Genomic DNA, 23048 nt, shown 5'->3' with positions numbered 1-23048 from the left:
TACAATCTTAGTAAACCCTTAAGAAAGCTGCATATTTCTTTATCTCACTAACAACCTACGTAAAACTGGAGTGTGAATACTGTCACCTAGGGTTTATTTCCAGCTCTAGCCAGGAGACAGAATATTGAAAAATCCAGGGCATTTTTTTCTCCAGTCTAGAGCAGTGCTAGGCTTGAGTAGCTCCTGGCCACATTCTTTTAGCTCCTTCTCTGTAGAGAAAAAAAATCCATGTCTAAACCAGGGTATAGTTCAAATTTTTATTACCATTTGCAATACTGGAACCCAAAATTAGTGTGGGCAGAAAAGCCCCAGCCCTTTTTTAAGACACGGTGACAGGGAATGGGGTCCCACACGGGGACTTCATGCTGTTCCTCAGGGAACACTTCAGGTCCATTTCTGGTGTGCAGTCAGGAGAAACAAGGGAAGGGCTGTGCTTACACCAGGGTGTAGGAAATGAAGCTGAGCCCAGCCACAGCAGGACTCCACATCAGCTACTGATGCTGATTCTGTGAGCTGAGACCTTCTGGATGCACTGGCTACCAACAGCAAGTGGCAATGGTCCTTGGTTTCACGTGCTCTTTGCTGAAGAAACAAGTTCATTTCTAATAACTAAATGCAATAATTATACTTGTACTTTTTAATAATTATAATTGTACTTTTCCATGACATATGGATGTATACAAGCTTATTACAGAAAAATACAACTCAGTATCTATCTTGAAGGATTTAGGAAATGTTAGATTTATAATTTCCAATATAATTACATTATGTTCTTCAGCATATACAAGAGAACATAGCCTCTAACTACAGGACCACTTACTACCCTTTTCTCCAAAAGAACTAACTCATTCTGGATATAAGATTGAATAAAATACTTGTGTCTGTCCTAAACTCTAATGGTATGGCCCTTTTTTGTTTTCTTTCTCATCCAAATGGTTGCTGCTGTTGTTTTCTTTCTAACAGATTTTCATTGTCCATCGTTTGTAGCAACAATGCTACAGTAACTGAACAATATAAACCTTAATAAATGAATTCACAGTAGCTCAAAGAAGATACCAATATTTTCAGAGATGAACAAGTGGAGAACAGAGCAAAAAAACCCCCCAGAATCTGCAAAATTTAGTTTTCACATACTGTCTCAAAGGTTGACTTATGCCAAGGGGAGACAATTTCTTCAAGTATTTTTGATGCTCAACACACTGCAAAAATACAGTTTATTTATTATTGTGTTGCTTCTGTGAGAAGATGATTAACTGTTATATTTCTTTATGACAGAAAAAGTGTAAGAATTCGGATACATAATCAAACTGTCCTGTCTCAAAGTAACAAGCATCACAGGCATCTCTGCATAAGCTCTTTTACAATGGCAAACAAAATATGAACTAGTTTAAAATAATTCTATTCTTTGCAGACTGATGTGACCTAATTATCTCATATTTTACATAAACTAAAACTATATAAAAAAATACTAGAGCTCACCTTATAGACTGGAAGATCATTATAAATCTGAGTGGTGGCATATCCTAGAGAAGGTGGTAATGGCAGGTCCAGAACTCAGGGCTGTGGAGAGTTCCAACCTGAGGCTGTCCTTCAGAAGCAAGTGATTTATTGCAAATGATGTTGAGCACTCTCAATTCCCTGAACACCATTCAAAAGGTACAGTACTTCCCTAAGGCTCCAAAAATCTGAAAATCAAGATAAAGTTGGGTAGACACATTCAATAAAGAACATAAAATTAGTTGTCACATTAATATTTTTGCTTAAATGACCTAAGTAGCTTCACATAGCATCTCTGTGACACAGGGTTATAGTTCTGATGACAGAAGACTCTTGGAAGACATTACCTTCCAAATTCTGCATGCTATGAGATAATACAGTTACAAAACACAGTGGAATTTGCTATACAGCTCTAACACATTCCTGTTCCCTGCCAAACACATGTAGAATGGGACTGCCTGACCTGCTTAGGATCTCTAAAATGATGAGTGCGAACAACAGAGCAAAAAAGAGGCAAAGGAACAAACTAAACACTTGTATTTGCTTCTTTGGTTGGTTTTTGGGGGTTTTTTCGTGGTTCTTTAGATTCCTCATCTAAATTCTTAATTTTTATACTGGTACAGATACATCAGGTGCTGCCTCAATACCTTTTCTGTACCTGCAATCACCTACTTGAGATGAAGGCTTGTAGTCCATGCACAGTAGTATGAGTGTGCTTTTGGCAATGTAATATAAAAAGGAGGTTTGTGGGGGTGAATTTTATGAACATCAACACTCATTATGCAGATATTAAAGCAGAGAAATTATATTCTTCCAGAGTAAATTAATTCTCAGTGTTGGTATGGATGAGAACGGGAACTTGTAAAAACAAGTTCAGTTGCAGTTGCGTTTCATTTCTTGATAATATTAACAAAATCAGGCCTATGAAAGAGTAATTAAAATAAATTCTTATTAGAATAAATGAATTGTCAGAAAATTTAAAGATTTAGGCCAGAGAGGGAGGAATTTTTAAAACACATTAGTTTCTTTCTTCAGTGAGCCAACATCCAGAGAGTGTTTTAGAGCATCTGGCTTAGGTACCCTGAAGTATTTCCTGTATGCAAAGATCACATGGAATGTGTAGGTACTTTAGGTACCTGTAGCAGCAAAAGTAGTTATTTGAAGCTAGGTAATGAATGTGCTCTGTATTTCCCCAAGTGTTACACCAAGGTAATTTCACATAGAAGGAAAAAATTCTGATCAGCGGAGTAGGGGAATATAGACATCTTTTTACAGCTCCTACCAAGTTTATTGAGTTGGCAAACAACAACTTCGTGGGTGTCTCATGATATTATCCAAAACAAACAGATTTTCATGAAAGAATCAGAAAATAATTTTTGGGTCACTTAGGGGAATTCCTTAGATCCCAAGGAAGTCTATGATACAGGAAACCTCAACTTGCAAATTGTGTAGACCTTTTCATAAACTTGGAAACATTTTTCTTTGATGAAAACTATTAGGTGGATATAAACATCAGGCTTACAAAATGAATAGTTAAAGTAAGCCAAGCACTGTGAAGTTAGTTAACTATCAGTTACAGGTCAGTGAAACCCAAATTCAGGTCTTGTCAGGTATAGATTTGGTGTAGTCAGTGTCTAGTCAAATTTTGTTAGGTTGTTGGGTTTTGTTTTTGCATTAACCATTGAGTTTAAAATGGCTGTTAATCTTTTTATTCTGCTTGATTTCATACTTAAGAAAGATCACTGAAAGAAGAGCTTTTCAATATTTGTTTTATCCTCATTATTCAGTGTGTTTTTTCCTTTATTAAATGTCTGAACTCAATTCAAAACTTTAATTTTTCTTGTAAAATTATGACTTTTGCAGTTGGCTTTCTGTGTCATTTGTGGTAAAAGTACCTCATAAATGTAACTAATTGTTTATTACGTTCCTGATTTAAAATAAAACATTCAACACTGTTACATTGTCTGCAAAAGCCAAGGCTTGCACCTAACCTCAACCAGCACTTTACAGTCAGGCACACCTGATGATGACACTTGTAAATGGTAAAAATCAGATCCAAAAAGTCTTTGAAAGAATTCAAGATAACAAAACCCACAACAAGAGCAGGCTTTTACTTTGAGCAATTTGTCTACCCTCACACAAGACTGCTGATAGAGATGCTGAAAGATAATATAATCCATTCCTCTGTTTTAGCCAAACTCAGCTGTTTTCCATTAAACACCCTCCAAATCACTGGAATGTCTGCCAGTGGTTCTGTGGCCAAGAGCCAATTTACGCACTCAGCCCTTATACATTTCCACAGATATCAACTTGTATTTTAGGCAAGACTGCAATTAAAAATATGAGCACTGGGAAAATAAATCTGAGATAGGATCATTCCGGTGTTGTCTAATTTGCTTATAGATACAGAGCTTTTGCTTGTTCTACATATTTCTCCTGACCTCTTCACCATGCATCCCAAACATTTTTTTCTAGGTCTGACAGAAAAAAAATATTATTTTTCTGAACTGTTTAGCATTTTGACCAAAATCCTTGGGTTGAGCACATACCCATCTTGGAAAATTTACCATCTTGAAAATTCATCATCTTGAAGATGACATAGTGGTATTTACAGAACATCTTAATGGTAGATAATATGGCCAGCCTTCCAAAAGTATATTTACCAGAAAAATGGAGGCATGGCAAATTATACTTTATAGCTTGTTCTGTACTCAGTATCTGTGAGAGCTATGAATAAGAATGATTCATTGAAGTAAGTCCAGATGAAGAATCTGGTATAAAGTGTTATTATGCCAAAAAACTGTTTGCTTTCTAGATCCTTAAATATATTCTTAGGGTTATTTTTGGTTGACTATGTATTAGAAAATCAGGTGCCTTATTTCCATTACTTTAGCTAAGCAGACTCCAAAGTAGAAAAACCCAAACTAACTACTCCAAATCTAAAATTATCCCTAAACTGGTATAAAATAAAACTTCTGTTATTTCTAAAACTGTCAGCACAATAAACTTTAAAAATATGTAGGTTTTTAGGGACCAGTCCAATGTGCTCAGTGCTATGGGGAGGACATTGGTTATTACCAGGTGTCTCAAGCCCTTATTTGTGTTTTGAGATGTCCTTCTTGTTTATCAAAGACAAACAGCATGAGAAACTTACCATGGCAACAGGTGATACAGCTATAGAAAAATAGGGGTTATAAAGGAAATTGATAAAGATAATAATAGCAGGCTTCTTCAGTGTAAATCTGGTACATGTAGGGTCCCTATACACACAGATTCTGCTGTGGCTTCAACCTATTGCCTGCTAAAGTCCAGCAGGCACCAAGTGATGACAGCACAACTGCACTGTGGACAAGGGAGTTCAGTTCTCAAAACAAATCCCAGCTCAGAATCTATCCCATGCTTCGTTTTCAGATGCAGCTTCTTGCCCTCACCTGCTGCTCTGCCAATTGCCCTTTATTATATCCCTTGGACCTGCTGAGTGACCTTAGCCAAATCATGCAGCTTCACTGTTTTTCTAATTCTCCATTATGAGGTAGAGATTGAAATAAATACCTGCTGCCTTTAGTAAGTATTTTGACTTCAGTGCAACAATTTTCTTTTAAGCTCTGTAGGTGCTATTTCAGCTTTTAAGGACTATGCAGAATTATTGGGATGCCCACAGCTCTTTTAAATGAGCACTAGGTTACCTAAAGCACGTATCCCACATGCCTTCACAGTCTAATGGGCAACCCACTTTTGCCTTACATCTGCAATCAAGTTCAGTGATACAAAAAGTAATGTGCCTCTTTCAGAAATTTGATAGTTGCTATGAAAATAAAGTGGTGACTACCATGAACAGATGAACTGGATTGCCAAGTTGAGATTTGAGCCAGCAACAGTGCCAAGCAAGTACCTTCAACTAAACATTTTTCCTACATGGGGGAAAATTGGTTATGATAACATGAAAAGTAAAATCTTGATATGGTACTGTATCTAAAGTACTCTTCCTGGATCAAAGTTATTTCACACTGACGCTAAGCAGGACATGGGCTGGAATAATACAGTCCAGTCCTTCACAGCTAAGTGTTCTGTTTGAATTTAATTAAATTATAAAACTGAATACAGATCACATTCTGAATTTCATCTTCCCTTTTCAGTCCTTGATGTCAGCAGGGATTTTTAGTATATGATACCTGAGTAAAATCTGCAGGATTAAATTCTCCAGCAGAAAGCTACTTTGCTTAACAGGAATTCAATGGAATACAACATTCCTGTCAGTTGTTTATATCTTTACATCATGAATTCTAAACCAGATATTAAAAAGGCATTAAATACTCAAAATACCATACAGAATAATAAAAAGAAACCTATCAGTTTTAAATACTCAGAGAATGCCACACTAAATTCCTGTATTATTAGCAAATAGCTGCATTTCATTTGAATGACAGTGTCCTTGATTATCTTTTCAGGTAAAATTGGTATATGAAACATTATATTCTTCTGGGAAGAAGAGAAAAAACAGTGAAAAAATAAATGAAAAAGAAAGAAGCTGCATTGGCAAGACCTTTTCACTGAATTTTGCCAATGGTTGTACAGGATTGTTATAAGGTTCAGGAAGATAAACAGTTAATTATTAGCTGAGCAATGAATGTGGAGTTAGAAGTGAACACAGTAAATCATGATACAAAATATCTGCACAGGTTGTTGTGTGTGCTGCGCAGAAGTAAAGAAAGCAAGCCCACCCAAATGCTGAGTCACAGATGAGCAGCTCAGCAGCTTGCACCTCTCACTTGGTGGTGGTGACACGGTGAGAAGGGCAAGGGCATGGAACAGAAGCATCCTCTGCTTTCCTCTGAGCGAGCCATCCATCACGAGCTAATGCATCCAGCATGGCAACAACAGCACCAAAGAGAGAAACAGCTATTCTCACACTGTATATCAATACTGTACAACAAGAAACTATACCTCCATTTAATCAATAGAGTACAGCAGCCACAGAAATAAACAAGAAACATCATTTTCATAATTAATTCTACTCTTATCAGGGTAATGAAGCATTTCTATATTCCTTGTACATCCAAATGTTGTGAAAAGATTTTAGGAAGTTCTGTTTGTTTTCACATAGCAGCTTGAAAAGTTCTTAGGGCACATGCAGATGATCAACTGCACATCTTTTTCTTTCATATTTATCTTTTTAATATGTGAATAATGACCTATACCATTACAGCATGGGTGTGATCTTCTTCCAATAAACCTTCCTTCTGATTTACATATTTGAAATATGTCTGCAATTGCATTTTCAACAAATCTTGCTCTTCTCTGGTAAAGCACACTAAGTTTCAAAATTAACTCAATTATTCTAGGAAAGGAGGCATTTATGTCTTTCAAGAACTACACAACACAGCCTTTTAAAAGGATTTATATAAGAAAAAAACCCTTTGAAACAGTAACATGTTTTTAGTAGAAATCTGTATTTTATAAATCTATATTTCTTATGCTTAAGTTGACAAAAATTGCTTCTCTTTGAGAACGAAGACTTTGTTCCAGATATGCACAATTTAGAGATATACTTCAACATGTTCTGCCAAGATGTAATAAAAATAACTTAGTCCACCAGAGACTGTGAAAGGACAGAAAATCTTTCCTGTACTCATATTGGCAGGCACAGTTCATCTTCAAATTCCATGGTTTGGAATACTGGAATATTTGGAACATAAATACTGTACACAATGTCTCCACCAAAAGATGCCAGCATTCTCAGGAGCAAAGCTCATAAATTGTCTAATAGTTATGTAGATCAGCAAATCTTTCAGTAGGAATCATTTTCCCTAATGTTTCAAATGGATGTTAGCATCTGACTGCCAGGACCAGAAGCAAAACCAATTGAAGGAAAAGGAAAGGCTTAATGATTTCATAGCTTTCTGAAGGGTTCCAATGATAAACAGTAATGACTAGAAAAATTAAATTAGCTAAGAACAGAGTGGATGATGGTGATCATCTCTGCAGCCATAACTGGTTTGAGAAAGTTACCTTTGTGTCTGTTCTATCTCAGCAGACCAGCACAGGAAAATGGATAATGTGACACCTTTTCTGATAACTCTTGGGTTTCAATAACTGACAAAAGTCACGGAGTGCATCTGAGTTTTTAATGGAGGACAAAAAATTTCAGAAGACATTAGCATTATTTTTCCATTCAATATTCAAATATTTTTCAGTTTTTCCTGTGATTTTACTTGTTAATTTGGGTTCTTTTTGTACTTTGATTAATCTGCTGACAACAGAGGATGACAAGAAATAATAACAAATATCATCTTTATTCTTTGGACAATAACTACAGCCAACCTTTCAAATTATAGACTTTATTTTTGTGTAAAACCTTATTAATTTGTAAGTGAAATAATTTTTTTTTTAATCCTACCTTGAAAAAAATGGATCTACAAATCAACTCAGTCCTCCCGATCCCTAAAAATCCATAGATTCTGATATAGGGATAAATTGGTTCTCTGTCACTTAGGATTCATTTATAACCTATTCTGTGATTCTGAATTTATGAATATTTTCCCCAAACTGCCTTATCTTCTTGCAGTCTTGAACCATTTATTGAAGTTCCACAACATTATAGAAGAATTCAGGTAATACTTATTAAAAAAGCTAAACCTGTTTTCTTTAACATCTTTGCTAAGAAGTTGTTAGCAAACAGATTGTTTACAGAGATTATAATCTTGTTTAGATCTGGTATTTCTGTCACAAAAGAAATTACAGAAGACAACAGGAGAACAATTTTCTGCCAAAATATGTAGCTATTTAAGAAAATTTAGGTAGAGTTTCTCAGTTGCCCTTTCCTTTTACCCAGTATTTTTCCATAAACAAAAGGAAATTTACCAGTTAGCTTTACAGAATATGAGTTATCTCTAGGAAGGCTGCAGGAAGAACACAGATATCCAGTGCTGTCCCTACTCAACCTTTATACAGTCTCGACTTGTTTCTGCATGTTAATGCAATACAATATGGAAAATGTTCTAGGGCTTCCTTTCCTTAATGGATCACAGGCTTCTTTCAGTCAACGTCAAAGAGTTTTTCACTCCAATGTTTAGCTAATTTGATGATTCTCCTTTACCTCCATTTATAATTTTGTAGCTGCAATATTTGAATCTTGCAAGACTTTGGACTTCTTAGAAAGAAGTTCACAAAACAACACTGTTACTGTCAAACATGAAGGAAATACATCACTATTGTAGACCAAATAGGTTTTTATTTGAACACAATACATTGGTTACTTGTTCTTGATTTCAACCTTCAAATAATAATCCTGGATGGCATTTCATGAGGACTGCCATAAATCCATATTATCAGGATGAAATAATAAGCCTTTCAACGGGTGCACTCATATATGTTAATTATCCTGATGCTAATGGTAACTTGGCTGCTTTACTCAGTTCCTGACATGCAGCTCAGTAGCTCAGTGCTGGCTGTGGTTTGGCAATGCAGACACAGCCCCTTCCATCCTGCCGTGCTCACTCACAAGGTCTGCACACCCATACAGGGATGTGCTCCTCACGCCCTCTCTCCCCATCACTAACATCAGTGTTGGGCAGTTTGGAAGTCAGCACGTGCCTAAATAAAGTGGAGTAATTGTGGCTGGGCTATGGCAAGGGCATAGAGAAAGGGGGTAGAGATCACTTGGCTTTGTGCCTGTGGCTCCGTCACTCTGAATGGAGGTTGAGAACCTCATTAGGCTACAGAAACATTGCCAATATCCTCTGTGGTGAGGTCAGATACACTGTGCTTCCTGAGGCTCTTCATTTATTCATAGGAAGGTTTAAGATCTTTGTTTAAACACTGTAAGATAAGCCAAATAGGAAGGAGTTATACGGTGCTACTTAATTTTCTAACAAAAGTTGCTGCTCTAGAAATACCTGATTTTTTTCAGTTAGAATGGCTCTTGAATACATGCAACAAGGCTCCAAACAAAACAGAATTTGCTGATTTAACTACTAAAGAAATGCAAAAAACCCATATAGCACTACTGTTGTCTAAAGACCAAACTGTTCTACATATGAGGACAAAAAAAAATCTTAGAAATATTTGGACAAAAATGTTGCATTTTTAACTTCCCTTTCCCAGTGTTTTTCAATTATTTATTTTGGTATTTTACATTGCTTTCTTCTTTGTATTGCAAACAAAACTAAACTAATTGGTAAGTGAGTTAAGCCAGACAAAATGTTTGGTTGGTGACAAGTGTCTTGGAGTGATCTGTAGCATGAGTGAAATTACGTTTTCTGGTGGTCCACATAAGTTTTCAGGACCTCAGAATTGTGGTTGACCTAAGGGTGGATGTGTGGAATGTGTCACAGCTTGTCATGGAAGACCTGAAGACAGCTGTTAGTTAGAATAATCAGACTGTCTTGTTACTCTCTAAAAAATTAATACATTTTATGTTTTTCTTAGGGCATAGGTGATTAACTGCAAGGCTTCTTCAGAAACAGTAGTAAAATATACTTTTAGCTAGCACTGAACAGCACATGCAGTCTTGGGTAATTTTTCACACTATTTTCCTGAAAATCAATAGGAAAAATGTTTGCATAAACAGTTTGCTTACACTGACTTAACCTACTTTTTCAAAATATTTCTTATGTAAGAATATTTCACAGAACATCATTTTACTGACATTTTCTGCCATTTTTTAAATTTAGACAAGTAATGGCTACAAAGTAGACTTGGAGACAGGAATACTAAAGAACACTGCTCTACTATAAAGCTTTATTTATTGAAGTTCATCCTCAAGGAGTTCACAGTAGTTACCCTCACATAAAATGTGATGCACAACTGAGAAATTAATTCTATCTACTTTGCCCTGGATCTCACTTACATCAGGTATGACCTGCTCACAGCTTTGTATTATTAATCATTTCAGCGAGGCATAGAAGAATTTCCTGGAATAGTTATATAGTATAATCTATAATACATAATAATCTATAATCACAGTTATACCAGCATAAAACTATTTATAGCAATGGAAAGTATTTTCTTTTCTGTAGAGATATTGGCTGACCAAAGCAAATTAGTGTAATTACATGCAAGGGGGGGTAGATGGAAGATTTTCCTACAGTGATACACTCACACTGATGTGACTGTAACATGGAGAAAAACCTTAATGCCATACTATATCACTTTGGTCTGTAGGGTGGTTGTAGCACATCAATAAAAACAATTTATAAAGATCTTGAGGCAAGTCTTTGGAGAGGAAAATTAAACCCTTTATATCTTGTTATACAATATAACTTGTGGTTTGTAAGTAACTGTTGAATACCACCAAACCTGGAAAATGTTACATCATCCAGACCACAGTCATGGGAAAAGATGCCAGAGTAATAAATGTGTCTAGGATTGTGTATTTGTGTGATCTTATGTAGTTAAGAATGATGACAAGAATTTGTACTTTTTGTATTGTGATTAGATTCACACTTCTGAGTCCACGGACAAAGGTGTAACTGAGCTGAATTTTTTTTGTTTCCAGCAATGACATTTGTCTTCAGTCAAAAATCTCAAATATCAACTGAAGTCTATTTAAGAGCCTTTATGTTTAAAGGTATATAACAGAGAAATATAAGTAATGCTTCCATTCGTGCCATTGCATAATAATACCTAAATGTCCCTGCCATTCTAAAGAATAAAAATGAAAAACCAAGCATAAGAATAAATAACAAACTTCCTGTCTCTATACAGATACAATTTTCATAGGAAGAAATGTAAAATATTTTCAGAAGCAAAGGCAATCTAGCGTTGCGTTTTTCTTTGCTATGTGACAAGCCAAAGTGTAGGCATGCTTTTAATAAACAGAAGCTCCTGTTTTCAGCAAGAGCAGTTAAAAAGTACACCATCTTAATATTTACCACTAAAAGGCTAGACATGACAGGACTTTTTTTATTGGAATGAAGAAGTATCATAACACACACATAAATGTTTTGATTGCCATTATACCATGATCACTATGCTGATACACAGAGAAAAATTGCTGGAAAGACATTTTTTTTTTATATAACTGTAGCTGAATACATTTTTGTGTGTTAGTAAAAAACAAATGCAGAGATAAAACAGGAAATAGGAAAACCCCCTGAGATGCAGCAGAGCTTACCTGACCACCTCCCAGCAGATCTGCTGCTTAGCTGTCCAGTGCCTGTGAGTCCCTGAAATAGTGAGACAGAATAAACTCAATGTAACCATCACGTAGCCCACTAAATTCACTTTAACACTTCAAAGGACAAAACATACTCATCATAAACTATTCAAACAGAGCTAGCATGCAACTCCAGCTGCAAGAGATTTTGTTCACAAACTGAACAGCAATCGGCCTGTACTTTAGTCGCATCAAAAAAGTAAACCAATCACATTGACAAAAAGCCACTGTAAACAAAAAGACTGTACTGAAAGGATTAACAGTTTTGGCATCCCTACCATCAAGTCTTCTGTTCTTTTTTTTTTTCTTCATCAAAATTTAGGTTATATATTTGTTGTTAGCAAGAGTTGCATTACTATTATTGTTAATTTTAGTTCTGTTTATTACCTTGAGGGTTATATATTGTAGAATAATTTTGTTGTCACTAGTTAATGTTAATTAGTTGTTTTAATAGCCTATATACCTATTTGTTATCTTTTGGTAGGTTTACTTTTTTAACTATCAGTAACTTAATAACTGAGAATATTTTACATTACTGTTGCATACTCAAAATTACAGAGTTACTATTAGTGTTACCTGTTTAACGTTTAGTCATCCTTTGAGTCCTGCGACATATTTCCTTAACAATCATCAGCCATCAAGTCTGATAGTCTCAAAAGAAATATCAGCCCTCTAAACTGCCTTCAAGGGCGGTGATATTTAGCACTGAAAATTACAAATAAAGTTTTTGAAGTTGAGTACCAACAGCTGGGCAGTGACACTGATGATTTGTTTATCAAGACAAATTGTTATATACTACGAAAAATGCAGTCAACGCACTCTTCTGAGTGAAAACAAATAGGTGAATCTATGCAATGCTTACATGTTGAATGGGATATTTAATGTGCGGGGAAACTCAAAGGTTGAAGAACTAGCATTTAGACAGTCTAACAGTGGTAAGTGGTATTCTTACCTCTTTAAACTCCATTACATTCTCACGAGAGACATGCTAATACAAACAAGTCAATCAGAGTTTGTGTTTAGCAAGATCAAGCTTAAAGGATAGTTTAAAATCCATTTATTGTTCTAAAGCATTTTTTTCCATTAACATGTTATACATTAGTGGATACTAACCATGATTCATGTAACAGTTTAGTTTGTTAACTTTTATATTATTTAACAACCAGAAGTTATTAATACAACTTTTAAAGTCTTACACAAAAAATCTTAAAACAGGCTTGGGTTCATTTTTGTAATTTTTATATAAAAACATTTTAGGCATCTCTTGAAAAAGAAATAAAGCAGGCATTTAAAGCTAGAAAACAAGTAATTCCAAATTTAGTTTGTTACAAAAGGTTTCAGCTTTATTGACAAATTATGGCAAACATATTTGACAAAATTATGGTTTCCTATTTAGAGAAGCTTACACATGGAACTTTAAGTGATTTTTTTAAACAAATACAGGTTAAAACACTGAACAACTTCAGTTAGCTACATACATACAGTAGCTGCTTGTTTTCAACCCCATTAAAACAGCATTTAAAATTAAATTTACAAACTTAATATCGAGCATCTTAATCTAAACTAACATATATTAAAAAAGACAGGTTAAAACATCTTATCTACAGCTTGATTATTGTCTGGATAAAAAAAAAAATAAATATAATATTACAGTCTTTCAGCAACCCTAAACAGAAACTCAGCCTTAACTAGTATGTAGAGAGACTCAAGAGCTGTAACAGTGTCATGCTTTTTAGTTACACACAGCAATGAATACAACCAACAGAACATCATCTTTGAATAGTTTATAGACAATGTTTGCCAAAGGTTTTTTGTCTCTGTTTTTTTTAAGTCCGTGTTATAAAATAATACTAATGCCAATGTCACGCCAATGTTATAGGAAATACAAGTAGTACATAGGATAATAATGAGCAGTAATTCCTAGGATAGAAAAGAAATGGACTATTACTTGTCTTGTTGCTGTTTATGTGGAGACCACAGGCTATTAATTGTCTTTGAGATGAGGTCACAGATGAGGAGGACCTTCAATATCTACCATAGGGGTGTTCCCTGTATCCCCCTCTGGCTGACCTTGGAGGTGGTGCCTTTAGGCTGGAACGGGTTGTGGCCCATTCTTCTTGTGCTAAAAACAGAAGAGAAAAACAAGTTTTGTAAATATCTAAAATTGAAAGAACAAAGGGATGCCACTGCTAATAGCTACCAAAATTCTTGAGGGCTCTGGCTGAAAGCTTTAGAAAACGAAATGAGGATGGTGTTATCATCCACTTCTTTGTCCTCCCACAAAAAAACTTACAGAAAACTAACCTACTTCTCTACACAGGAAACCTGTCTATCTTAGGAAGAAAAAAAAGCCTTACTCCTTCACTTTCAGCAGAGAATGAATAACTACTGTGTTGGCGGTACAGTCAGCTCTGGAAAAATCACTGCATCAGTCTGCCAGTTCAGAATTTATTTGATGTTTTGAGTCTCTAGTATTTAAGTTAAAGCTGAAATTTGAACAGCATTTAATGCAGTTCAAATTCAGTTGGTATGGTAACAAGATGAGGAGTTGAATCATGAAAAGATAAAAAAAGATATGTTTGATTTTTAACTTCCATTTGAGACTGAAAGAAAGAAAATAATGGAAGAAAAATGTGTAGAAGTGAAGCTACAGGAGATTTTACTTTGCAGTATCTTTAGAACACTTTTTCACATTTAGTGAATCAAATATGCTCAAGAAGAATAAGCTAAAAACTGTAAGTCTAGTTCAGTTTTTACATTCCTTCTACAAATCTTCTTATTCCTACCTGACATGATATTTCTGAAATTTAACCCTCCCAAAAGCACAATCAGTAAACTCCCCACAGTTCTGGTCCAGCAGTTGAACCCAAAACTTGAATTATCTCGTAAATCAGCCAGTGAGTCATCAAATGATTTCTGGTTTTGTCTTCCACTGACTTCAACTGATGACATTTAGAATGACTAAAATGGAAATGCACAAGCTGCAGTGTATCATATCACGCCAGAGTGCAGCATTGCTGGTATCTTGTTTTTGCTGATGACTGCTGACCACTGGCCACTAAGAACATAAGTACCTGTCATAAGGCAAAAAACCCTAAATGGTTAAATCAGGTATCAAATATTCCCTTTGCAAAAATATGTGGCTATGAGAAATGAAAATAGAAAACATAAAAAACCTTGCTAAAATTCTGAACGTTATTTCTTCTCTGCAAGATGTCTTCTCTGCAACTACTCTTCATTATGTCATTGCCTTGAGGTATGAGTGGAGCAGCAGCTGTAGAGCTAAAGTGAGTTCAGGCTAGCATGAATGGAGTGGGCATCTCTGGAAAGGATCTGATAGCAGTTGATCTTGCTATGGAACAAGAGACACTCCTACTGTGATTTTTTGGTGCACTCCATTTATTTTCTTTCTCTTCGAGTTCTTCAGGATGTTCCCTTTTGAAAACCAGGGGTTTTATGGCCACATGAAACCAAAGTTTGCTGTGGAAAGCTACTGCCTAGAGCGTTAAAGAAGTGGCAGCCAATATGATATGGTTCTAAATCCTCAGGTCTCTCATTCCTACAGGGAATAAGTTCCTGTATAGCGAATTCAAAAAGCTTGCCTCTGCAGTATATATCATTACACCCTTTAAAAATGGCATTTTGCTGTAAATTTTTTCCAGCTTCAGTTACCCTTTGCTGAAGTGTTACTACATTTGCAGAGAGGCCTTGGGGAAAAGAATGATTATATGAAAAAGAAAAGCTTCATTTATGTAAATGAAAATGACTGAAGTAGTAAAAATACTCAGTAAATGTACAACACAAAGACAAGCCAATTTCTGGTTCCTTTTTAGTCCCCTTACCATTGTCCAGATTGAAGTACCTTCATCTAAAGGTGAAACGTACAGTCCTTTTGGTAGTATTCATGCAGTAAAAAATAACTTTATATTAACAACTGGAGGAAACTGCTTTTCCTTGACTGTTCTTAAAACAAATTGCTCCTGTGACTGTACCAGCTTCTGATGTGGAACAAAAAATACATCATAATTTGTGGTACAAGCCTATTATGCTCTTTTTTTCAGTAACATGCTGGACCTATTTCCTTGATTTCAAGCTTTAACACCATCACTGAAATAAGAAGTGATAGTTGACAGCTAACAGCTCCTGTTGATATTACATGATAGACCATACTGTATTAACAGGTGAATCCATAGATTCACAGATCAGATGTGGAAGTTCTGGGACTGCAGCCTTTGACTGGAAAAACTCTGGTGTCTGCCACACATGCAGCAGAAAAGGATTATATGTTTACTGTGGAGAAAGCAAGATGACAGGGAGCAGCACTATCAAGAGTCTCTGAACCACACTGTGCCAGTACATTGCTAGATGCAGCCACACCAAAACAGAAATCAGATTGCTGGTGGTTTCCTCCTAGAGGGGTTTTTAGTGAACAACAATATACCTGAATGCTAGTCATTACAGCTTTGTTGACATGAAAGCTGCTCTTTCATGTCTTCCTTCCAGGACTCCAAGGTAATCTTTTTCATTCAGCACCAAGGGAAGAAAGGGAGCTCCTGAGAATGGAAATCTCTATCTTTGGAAACAATCTTGAAAGGCTAGAGTCCTATCGACTACCTCAGCAGTCACACAGAGATTTAGGCAGCTCCTTGGGTAGCAGAAAGGTTGAAAGTTTGATTACCAGGCTGAGCTTCACTGTGAGAACAGGAGAAAAGTGAGTGAGCCTGGAAAAAGAGCCTGGACATATTTCATCTTTAGGAAGCAACATGTATTTCATCCTAAGAAAGTGACATGTCAATGAAATGGAAACTGAGAGACATTTCAGGTGAAGAGCAGGCAATGATGTAGCTTTGGAGAGAGAAAGGTAATTGGGAGAACTGTGAGAGACTGCCCGAGAGCTGAAAAAAGTTGCAGGGTGGTTGTTGTGTTCTAACGCTGATTCCTTTTCCTTTTTTCTCATTCCTGGGAAGAAAAAACCTGTGGAGCCTGACCTTCCTTTTCCCTTGGTGACAGCCAGACTTTGATCCAGACTTTCTGTTCTAGCAGACCACACTCATTCCCTGTCCTTTTCACTTCTGACTGTCTCCAGTGCTATCAGGGGTCAGACTATGGTTAAAAAGAAATCCACACAAGCAGCTTAGTAAGTGAGGGCAGAGAGTTCAGTTTTTTCAGGAATTTGGTGTTATTGGCAACTTTGCCATTCTTATTTAAGGAGAAATATTTTATGCTTTGCTTTCAGAAAGTAAAAATGTAAGTTATTGTAGCATGATGGAAACTTAAGAGAGTTTATGGGTGAGGAATTGGAGAGTGCTTGGGCTGAAGAATTGCTTTGGATGTGATAGTGTCATAGCTACTTTGCTAAGAAATGTGAAGACATGGGCACAGTTCTTTTAATTACACTGCATATGTCTTCCAAACTGCTATATGCTCCTGTGAATTGGTATTTGAAGCTCACCTTTAGGATATAAAATTAATACTTATTATCACAGGCAATCAGCACCCTTGGTTTATGCCTGATTGAATTTGCTGGTTAGTGTTTTTGTACTGCTTTTTATGGTTAAGATGGACTCTTACTTACTTTACTGTGTTCATTGAGTTATAGAAATGATCCCAGTATTTATTATAGACATTACTGATACATTACTTGAGGGTGTCTTTAAAGGTTATTTTTTTGATCAACTGCTAGGAGAACCCATAGCTCTGTTTAAATACAGAATTTTAGTTTGTTTTTGGTTTTTTTTTTTTTTTTCTTACATGAGAGTCATAATGTAAAAGACAATTTAATTTTTAACTTGAGAAATTTCTCTGAATATGGGATCAAAACAGTAACATTTATAGCACAGAGATGTGTATATATGAAGTTGTTTTTTTCTTACTATTTTACCTATGCATTATTGAAAGCACAGAAAAATTCAGTAGTCTTTCCATGTGGTGATTATCATCACATGCTAAATGTCTTTAAGTAAAAATTTGAGAAAATCACGTATTTTTAACTCTTCATTTAGCATTCTGCAACCTTATAATGGAATTTTCCAGAACTGAATAAAAGTCTTTCAAATATGCAAAGATGAAAAAAATGCAATACTTAAAGGGCAGATCACAATAATGGTTGAGTTAAAAATAAAAATATGTATGAATGGCATGTGATTTACATAGAAATATATTGTTTCCTTATTATTTTTTATTTATATCATTGCTTAGTCCTGGTACCAATCAAGACCCTATCACTCTTTCTTCCCAGTAACTTATTTAACATCTGAATATTGCCCACAATTACTGGGCACAGTTTTATGAATTTCTGGTCAATTATTTTGGAAAGGTGGCCAGGAAAAATTAGAAAGAGCTATTCTGATTAGATAGTTAAGATGTATATAATCATTAAGTAGTATAATGGTTCAATTTGATTTTTCATTTACCTTTTGGTGTTTTAGAAACAGAAGTTGATTTTGATTCAGAATGAAACAGTTATCTTTTTTGTGAGAAAAAAAAATCTCTCACTGCATATGTGTGGAGAGAGCACACTGCACAGGAATTTGGATTATTAGCTCTACTCCTTGTTTTCTCAGTGACCTTGGACAATTGTTCAATATTTTGTAGTGTGGCTTCCTCACTGGTAGAATGAGACAGGAATACCTCCCTCCCTGGGGTGTTCTGAGATGTAATTAATTGTTTGAACAGCAAGAGAAAAGTGATATAGATGTACTGAGCAGAAGACCCAACAGAAACCAGACATAGCTTTAAAATGAGAACTCTCAGAATGACTTTCTTTAGACAATTCAATTTGTGCTGTTTTTCTAGTAAGCCTCCATAGAAAGATGGATGGAGACAAAATACTACTTGTAAAGAGTTGGAAAATTTGTCCTGCACAAGCTAATGACTGAAGCTCAACTAACTTTGGCAAATCTAGTATTTCAGCCCAAGAATTCACACAGAAAAGGTAGCTGCATTTTTCTTGGGTCCTAATTGGACAAGTATATATTATTTTAGACAAAAATCCAAGAACAGATTTTTTTTTAAATTTATTTTTTTTTTCACTCTTTCAAATCACAAATGGCGCCTTTCTTATTTGAAATTTGGAGTTTTGAGAAGACAAGAAATGTTTTCAAAACACAGGCTCAAACCAATTAAGCTAGCTTACACCACTCTAAGTACCTTTATTTTACTAGACCTGCAGTATGAAATATGTACAGCTTAAAAACTAGAAATGAATGGAAAACCTTGTGGTTTAATAGTCTACTTGGAAACTGCAATGCCAGGAGGAATAAGAGTTTTATCAGTGTTGTTGTGAGGTGAGTGTGAACGTTACAGTGTAGAAGGAGTTTTATTTTTCACTTATTTTCAGTAGAAATTAATTTTCTATTACTTTATAGTCATGCAACATGAAACATGCTGTGATATACCACATCTGGAATTAAATAGTTGCACATCAATATTACAGGACTTTTGTCTTAGATTCTTCAACTCTGTAGTTCCCATGGTGCAAGACAGTGAAATTACCATTTGAAATATTACATAGGAAAGTTTTGCATGATTTACTTATTCTTATTCTGTCACAGAAAATGATTTATAATTCAGAAGTAATAGAGGAAGCACAATAAGCTGCTATAAATTTAAACCAGTCTTGTGCTACATGCAGAATTTTTTTTTTCATTTTCGTAGCATATCTGGACTACAAAAGTTTTAGGAGATATAGACAGTTAAAAGAATGTGATGAGTTTAAATATGGGACTTTCTAAAGAATTATAGTCTAATTAAAACATTGATTTGACAAAACAGCAATAACTCTAGTATCATCCCCACATTAGTCATCATAGCTGAATTCAAAATGTGCTCCTTTCCTTGCAAACTTTCAAAATCATGCTCTTATGAAAATCATAAATCTCCTCTGAGGGAATGAATGCCACTTGAGATACAGCTAAGGTGATTTCTCCAGTGAAAGAATTGTTAAAATTTTGCAGAAAATCAAGAAAATGCTTTTGTCAGTTCATTCTGTCCCACAGTAGGAATACTGCTATCAGTAAGTATAGGAATGATTGAAATAGAAGATTAAAGGAGGGCAATTTATTTGGTGTATCTTCTGTCCATATGCAGTAGAAATCTTCAGTGCCTCCTGTTTCCAGTGGAATAAAAAAATTGAGTGCTGTACAGGAACACTCAGAATCACTTCTGAGTTCCCAGGGCTGGGAACTGAGCATCTTCCTCACGCTCAGCAAGAGACCAGATGCCTCAATCAGCCCAAAATGAAGATGGTCATGCAGGAGCACGTCACACTCCTCAGGACCATGGCACATGTAGCAAGGTTGATGGCAGGGACAGTTTGGGGGCATCAGGGCATCATTCATACAGGGATTCAGGTGTTGTACCAGTATTAGCACACAGTGCACACCAACAGGGATGAACTGCAGGGGGAAGCAGCTGACACAGAGGACCTGATATTCACAATACAGCTTCTACAGGTATTTTTCATTTCAGAATGGCCCTAGTTTGAGCCTCTGGAAGTGAAATCTCACAAATAGTTGGGATTACATCTTTTGCTTTAGTTTCAAACTAAAATTTATGTACTTTGAACCCATTCAGTGATGTGGAAAGAAGACCCATAAATGCATACAACTGGTAAATCTGCTTCTAAAGAACACTCCTGCTCCCATGCTAGTGCAGAAGCCCTCAGCATGTGCTAAAGAGCTGCCCAGATGCTCTGTCAAGACACCACAAAACCTCCACCACAATGGTACAATCTGTGCCTTATTGCCTCTGAGATGCCCAATAAATAATCAGATGGATTAGGAAATGGGTGGAAAGTCACATCCAGAGAGTAGTGGCCAATGGCTCAGAATCCTGATGGACATGAGTGACAACTGGTGTCCCTCAGGAGTCTCTACTGGGACCAGTGTTATCTAACACCTTCATTAATGACAGAGGCAAAGGGATTGAGTGCACCCCAGCCAGCCTGGAGGTGACACCGAGCTGAGTGGTGCTGTTGGCACACCTGAAGGACACAGTGGCATCCACAGGCACAAGGACAAGCTCCATAAGTGTCCCTGGGAAATCTCACACAGTTTAACAAGACCTGGTGCAAGGTTCTGCACCTGGGTCAGGGCAATCCCTGGCACCAGTCCAGGCTGGGGGATGAGCAGATTGAGAGCAGATTGATGGGAAGGACCTGGGGGTAGAGGAGAGGCTGGACATGAGCCTTGTGCACTCATAGCCCAGAAATCCAACTGTATCCTGGGCTGCATCAAAAGCAGCGTGGCCAGCAGGGTGAGGGAGGTGATCTTTCCCCTGCTTTGCCCTTGTGAGACCCCACCTGCAGGGCTGCATCCAGCTCTGGGGTCCCCTGCACAGGAAGGACATGGACCTGTTGGAGTGAGCCCAGAGGAGACCAAGATCATTAGAGGGATGGAGCATGTCTCCTATGAGGAAAAGCTACAAGAATTGGGATTGTTCAGCCTGGAAAAGAGAAGGTTTAAGGATGAACTAATTGCAGCCTTTCAGTATCTGAAGGAAAAATACAGGAAAGATGGAGAGGGACTTTTTACAAGAGCGTGTAATGACAGAGGAAGGGGAAATAGCTTCTAACAGAAAGAGAGCAAGTTTAGATTAGATATTAGAAAGAAACTCTTTACTGTGAAGGTAGTGAAGCAATGGGACAGGTTGCCCAGAGAAATTGTGATTGCCCTACCCATGGCAGCATTCAAGGCCAGGCTGCATGGAGCTCCGAGCACCCTGGTCCAGTGAAAGGTGTCTTCATCCATGGCAGGTGGGTTGAAACAACATGATCCCTAAGGTCCCTTCAAACCTAAATCATTCTATGATTTTATTATTCATTCCATGATAATTTTAAGACCCACACACCAAGGGAAGTTTTCTTTGGTATGTCGCCATAATATTTTCTAAGAGACACCAAATGTGTACACTCAGATGATATAAATGAAAAATTGGTGCACATTAGTAAGACTTTGTAAATTAATGTTGGTAAAGACATTGTAATCACAAGCCATGTGAAATCAAACACTGTGATGATGAGAATCAGACCTATGTCTCTTACATCTGCAAATCAGTCACTATGAATTATTTGAGCACTTGATTTCTTACATTTGAATATTTAAATTAGACTAGGCTGGAAAAAAATAGGGCAAGAAATCCTTAGCATGCTGAGCTTAATGAATATTAATGCCTATGATCTACAATACCTATGTCACTAAAAATGAGGAAGGACCTTGGACTCAACAGCTGAAAAACTTGATATCTCCATCTGCAGAGCAAGTATGAAGTGCTTTTTCAAAATTCACAATTATTTTCTCTGTATACATTGTGACATGGCTTCATTTTACCTTGTCATTGCTATAGAGGGTTTATTTCACACTAGGGTGGCAGTTCCTTGAGTTTCTCCACGATATGAGCACGTTTATGTCTTTTAATGAAGTATGAGAATTCATGTCCCCTAAGGTAACATCTCTTCAATCAAGCTCTTTATCACAATTCTAGAGGTTTGAACCATCCATACATGCTTTCCTCCAATAGTACACATTTCATCATGATACACTTAGTTTTACTTGTTCAGCAGAAACTATTATTGTTATTGAAGAAAAACTTAATTTACTAAATGAAACATTTTTTAGGACAAACAGAATGAAAAAGTAAACAATATAATAAAAGAGTAGTGGAATATTGCTGTACATTTGTAGTTGTTGACTATAAAGGTCTATAAAGAATTTGTTTGTGAAGTGCCATCCCTGTAGAGGATTACTCAGTAAACTAATTGTTATAACAATTACAGAGCTCTTATATGGAGCAACTGGCAGGGAATTATTTGTGAAATAGTTAAATCATTGTGACAGCATTTTACAACCTAAGTGATGTCTTACATTAAAAGGAATTACACCAAACAGTTACACTCTCCAATTTTAATTAAAAATTGAATTATCCTAAAACCAAGTACCCAATTCTTTACAAGTACCTAATGCTAAACTGGAGTAGAATATGCATCAAAAAAATGGTCATTTAAGAAAATCCAAACAGTTGAAAATTTTTGGTGAAGACAAAAAATATTTAAATAATATTTTCTTAATGCAATGACAGAACATGCAGTAAAAGCCTTGCAAGCTTCTCCTGAAAAGCAGCAGTAATGTGACTGGAGTTCATTTATGCCTTCCCTCTTTGTGTAGGTGGCAAGCTGCAGATTAAACTTTCTAACTCTTGCCTAAGGCCTTTGGCAGATGGTGTTATCCTAATTTAATTGTGGTGGTTTAGGAGGTTATAGACTTCAACCTATCCTTTCACCCTGTCTAGGGTTTCTGCTTTTTCAGTAGTAGCACAAGAAGTCTGAGTGTACTGCTCTTTCAGGTACTGCGGTTCAGGGCCTGACACAAAACCACAATGGCCATAATTTGCAGGTAAT

At 36.3% G+C, this 23048-nt stretch overlaps 1 protein-coding gene across 6 annotated transcripts in view; it reads right to left on the bottom strand.

Annotated features, from left to right (window-relative positions):
• Positions 1–23048, bottom strand: part of KHDRBS2 (KH RNA binding domain containing, signal transduction associated 2) — a 386175-nt gene that overhangs the window by 61771 nt on the left and 301356 nt on the right. For 4 of the 6 annotated variants that reach the window (XM_058021284.1, XM_058021283.1, XM_058021281.1 and 1 more), the window contains exons 9-11: positions 13602–13775; positions 11612–11663; positions 1480–1685 (exon numbers count right to left, since the gene is read on the bottom strand). In XM_058021284.1, coding sequence (XP_057877267.1) covers positions 13678–13775 — 98 coding nt within the window. In that variant the 3' untranslated portion in view covers positions 1480–1685; positions 11612–11663; positions 13602–13677. Of the gene's footprint in view, positions 1–86; positions 210–1479; positions 1686–11611; positions 11664–13601; positions 13776–23048 lie in introns of all 6 variants that reach the window. The other 2 variants (XM_058021282.1, XM_058021286.1) reach the window with 2 other exon arrangements.

Source organism: Melospiza georgiana, chromosome 3 (assembly GCF_028018845.1).
Source record: "Melospiza georgiana isolate bMelGeo1 chromosome 3, bMelGeo1.pri, whole genome shotgun sequence".
In the NCBI taxonomy this organism is placed as follows: Eukaryota; Metazoa; Chordata; class Aves; order Passeriformes; family Passerellidae; genus Melospiza; species Melospiza georgiana.
The sequence above is the reverse complement of the archived record's forward strand: the minus strand, read 5'-3'. Positions and strand labels throughout refer to the sequence as shown.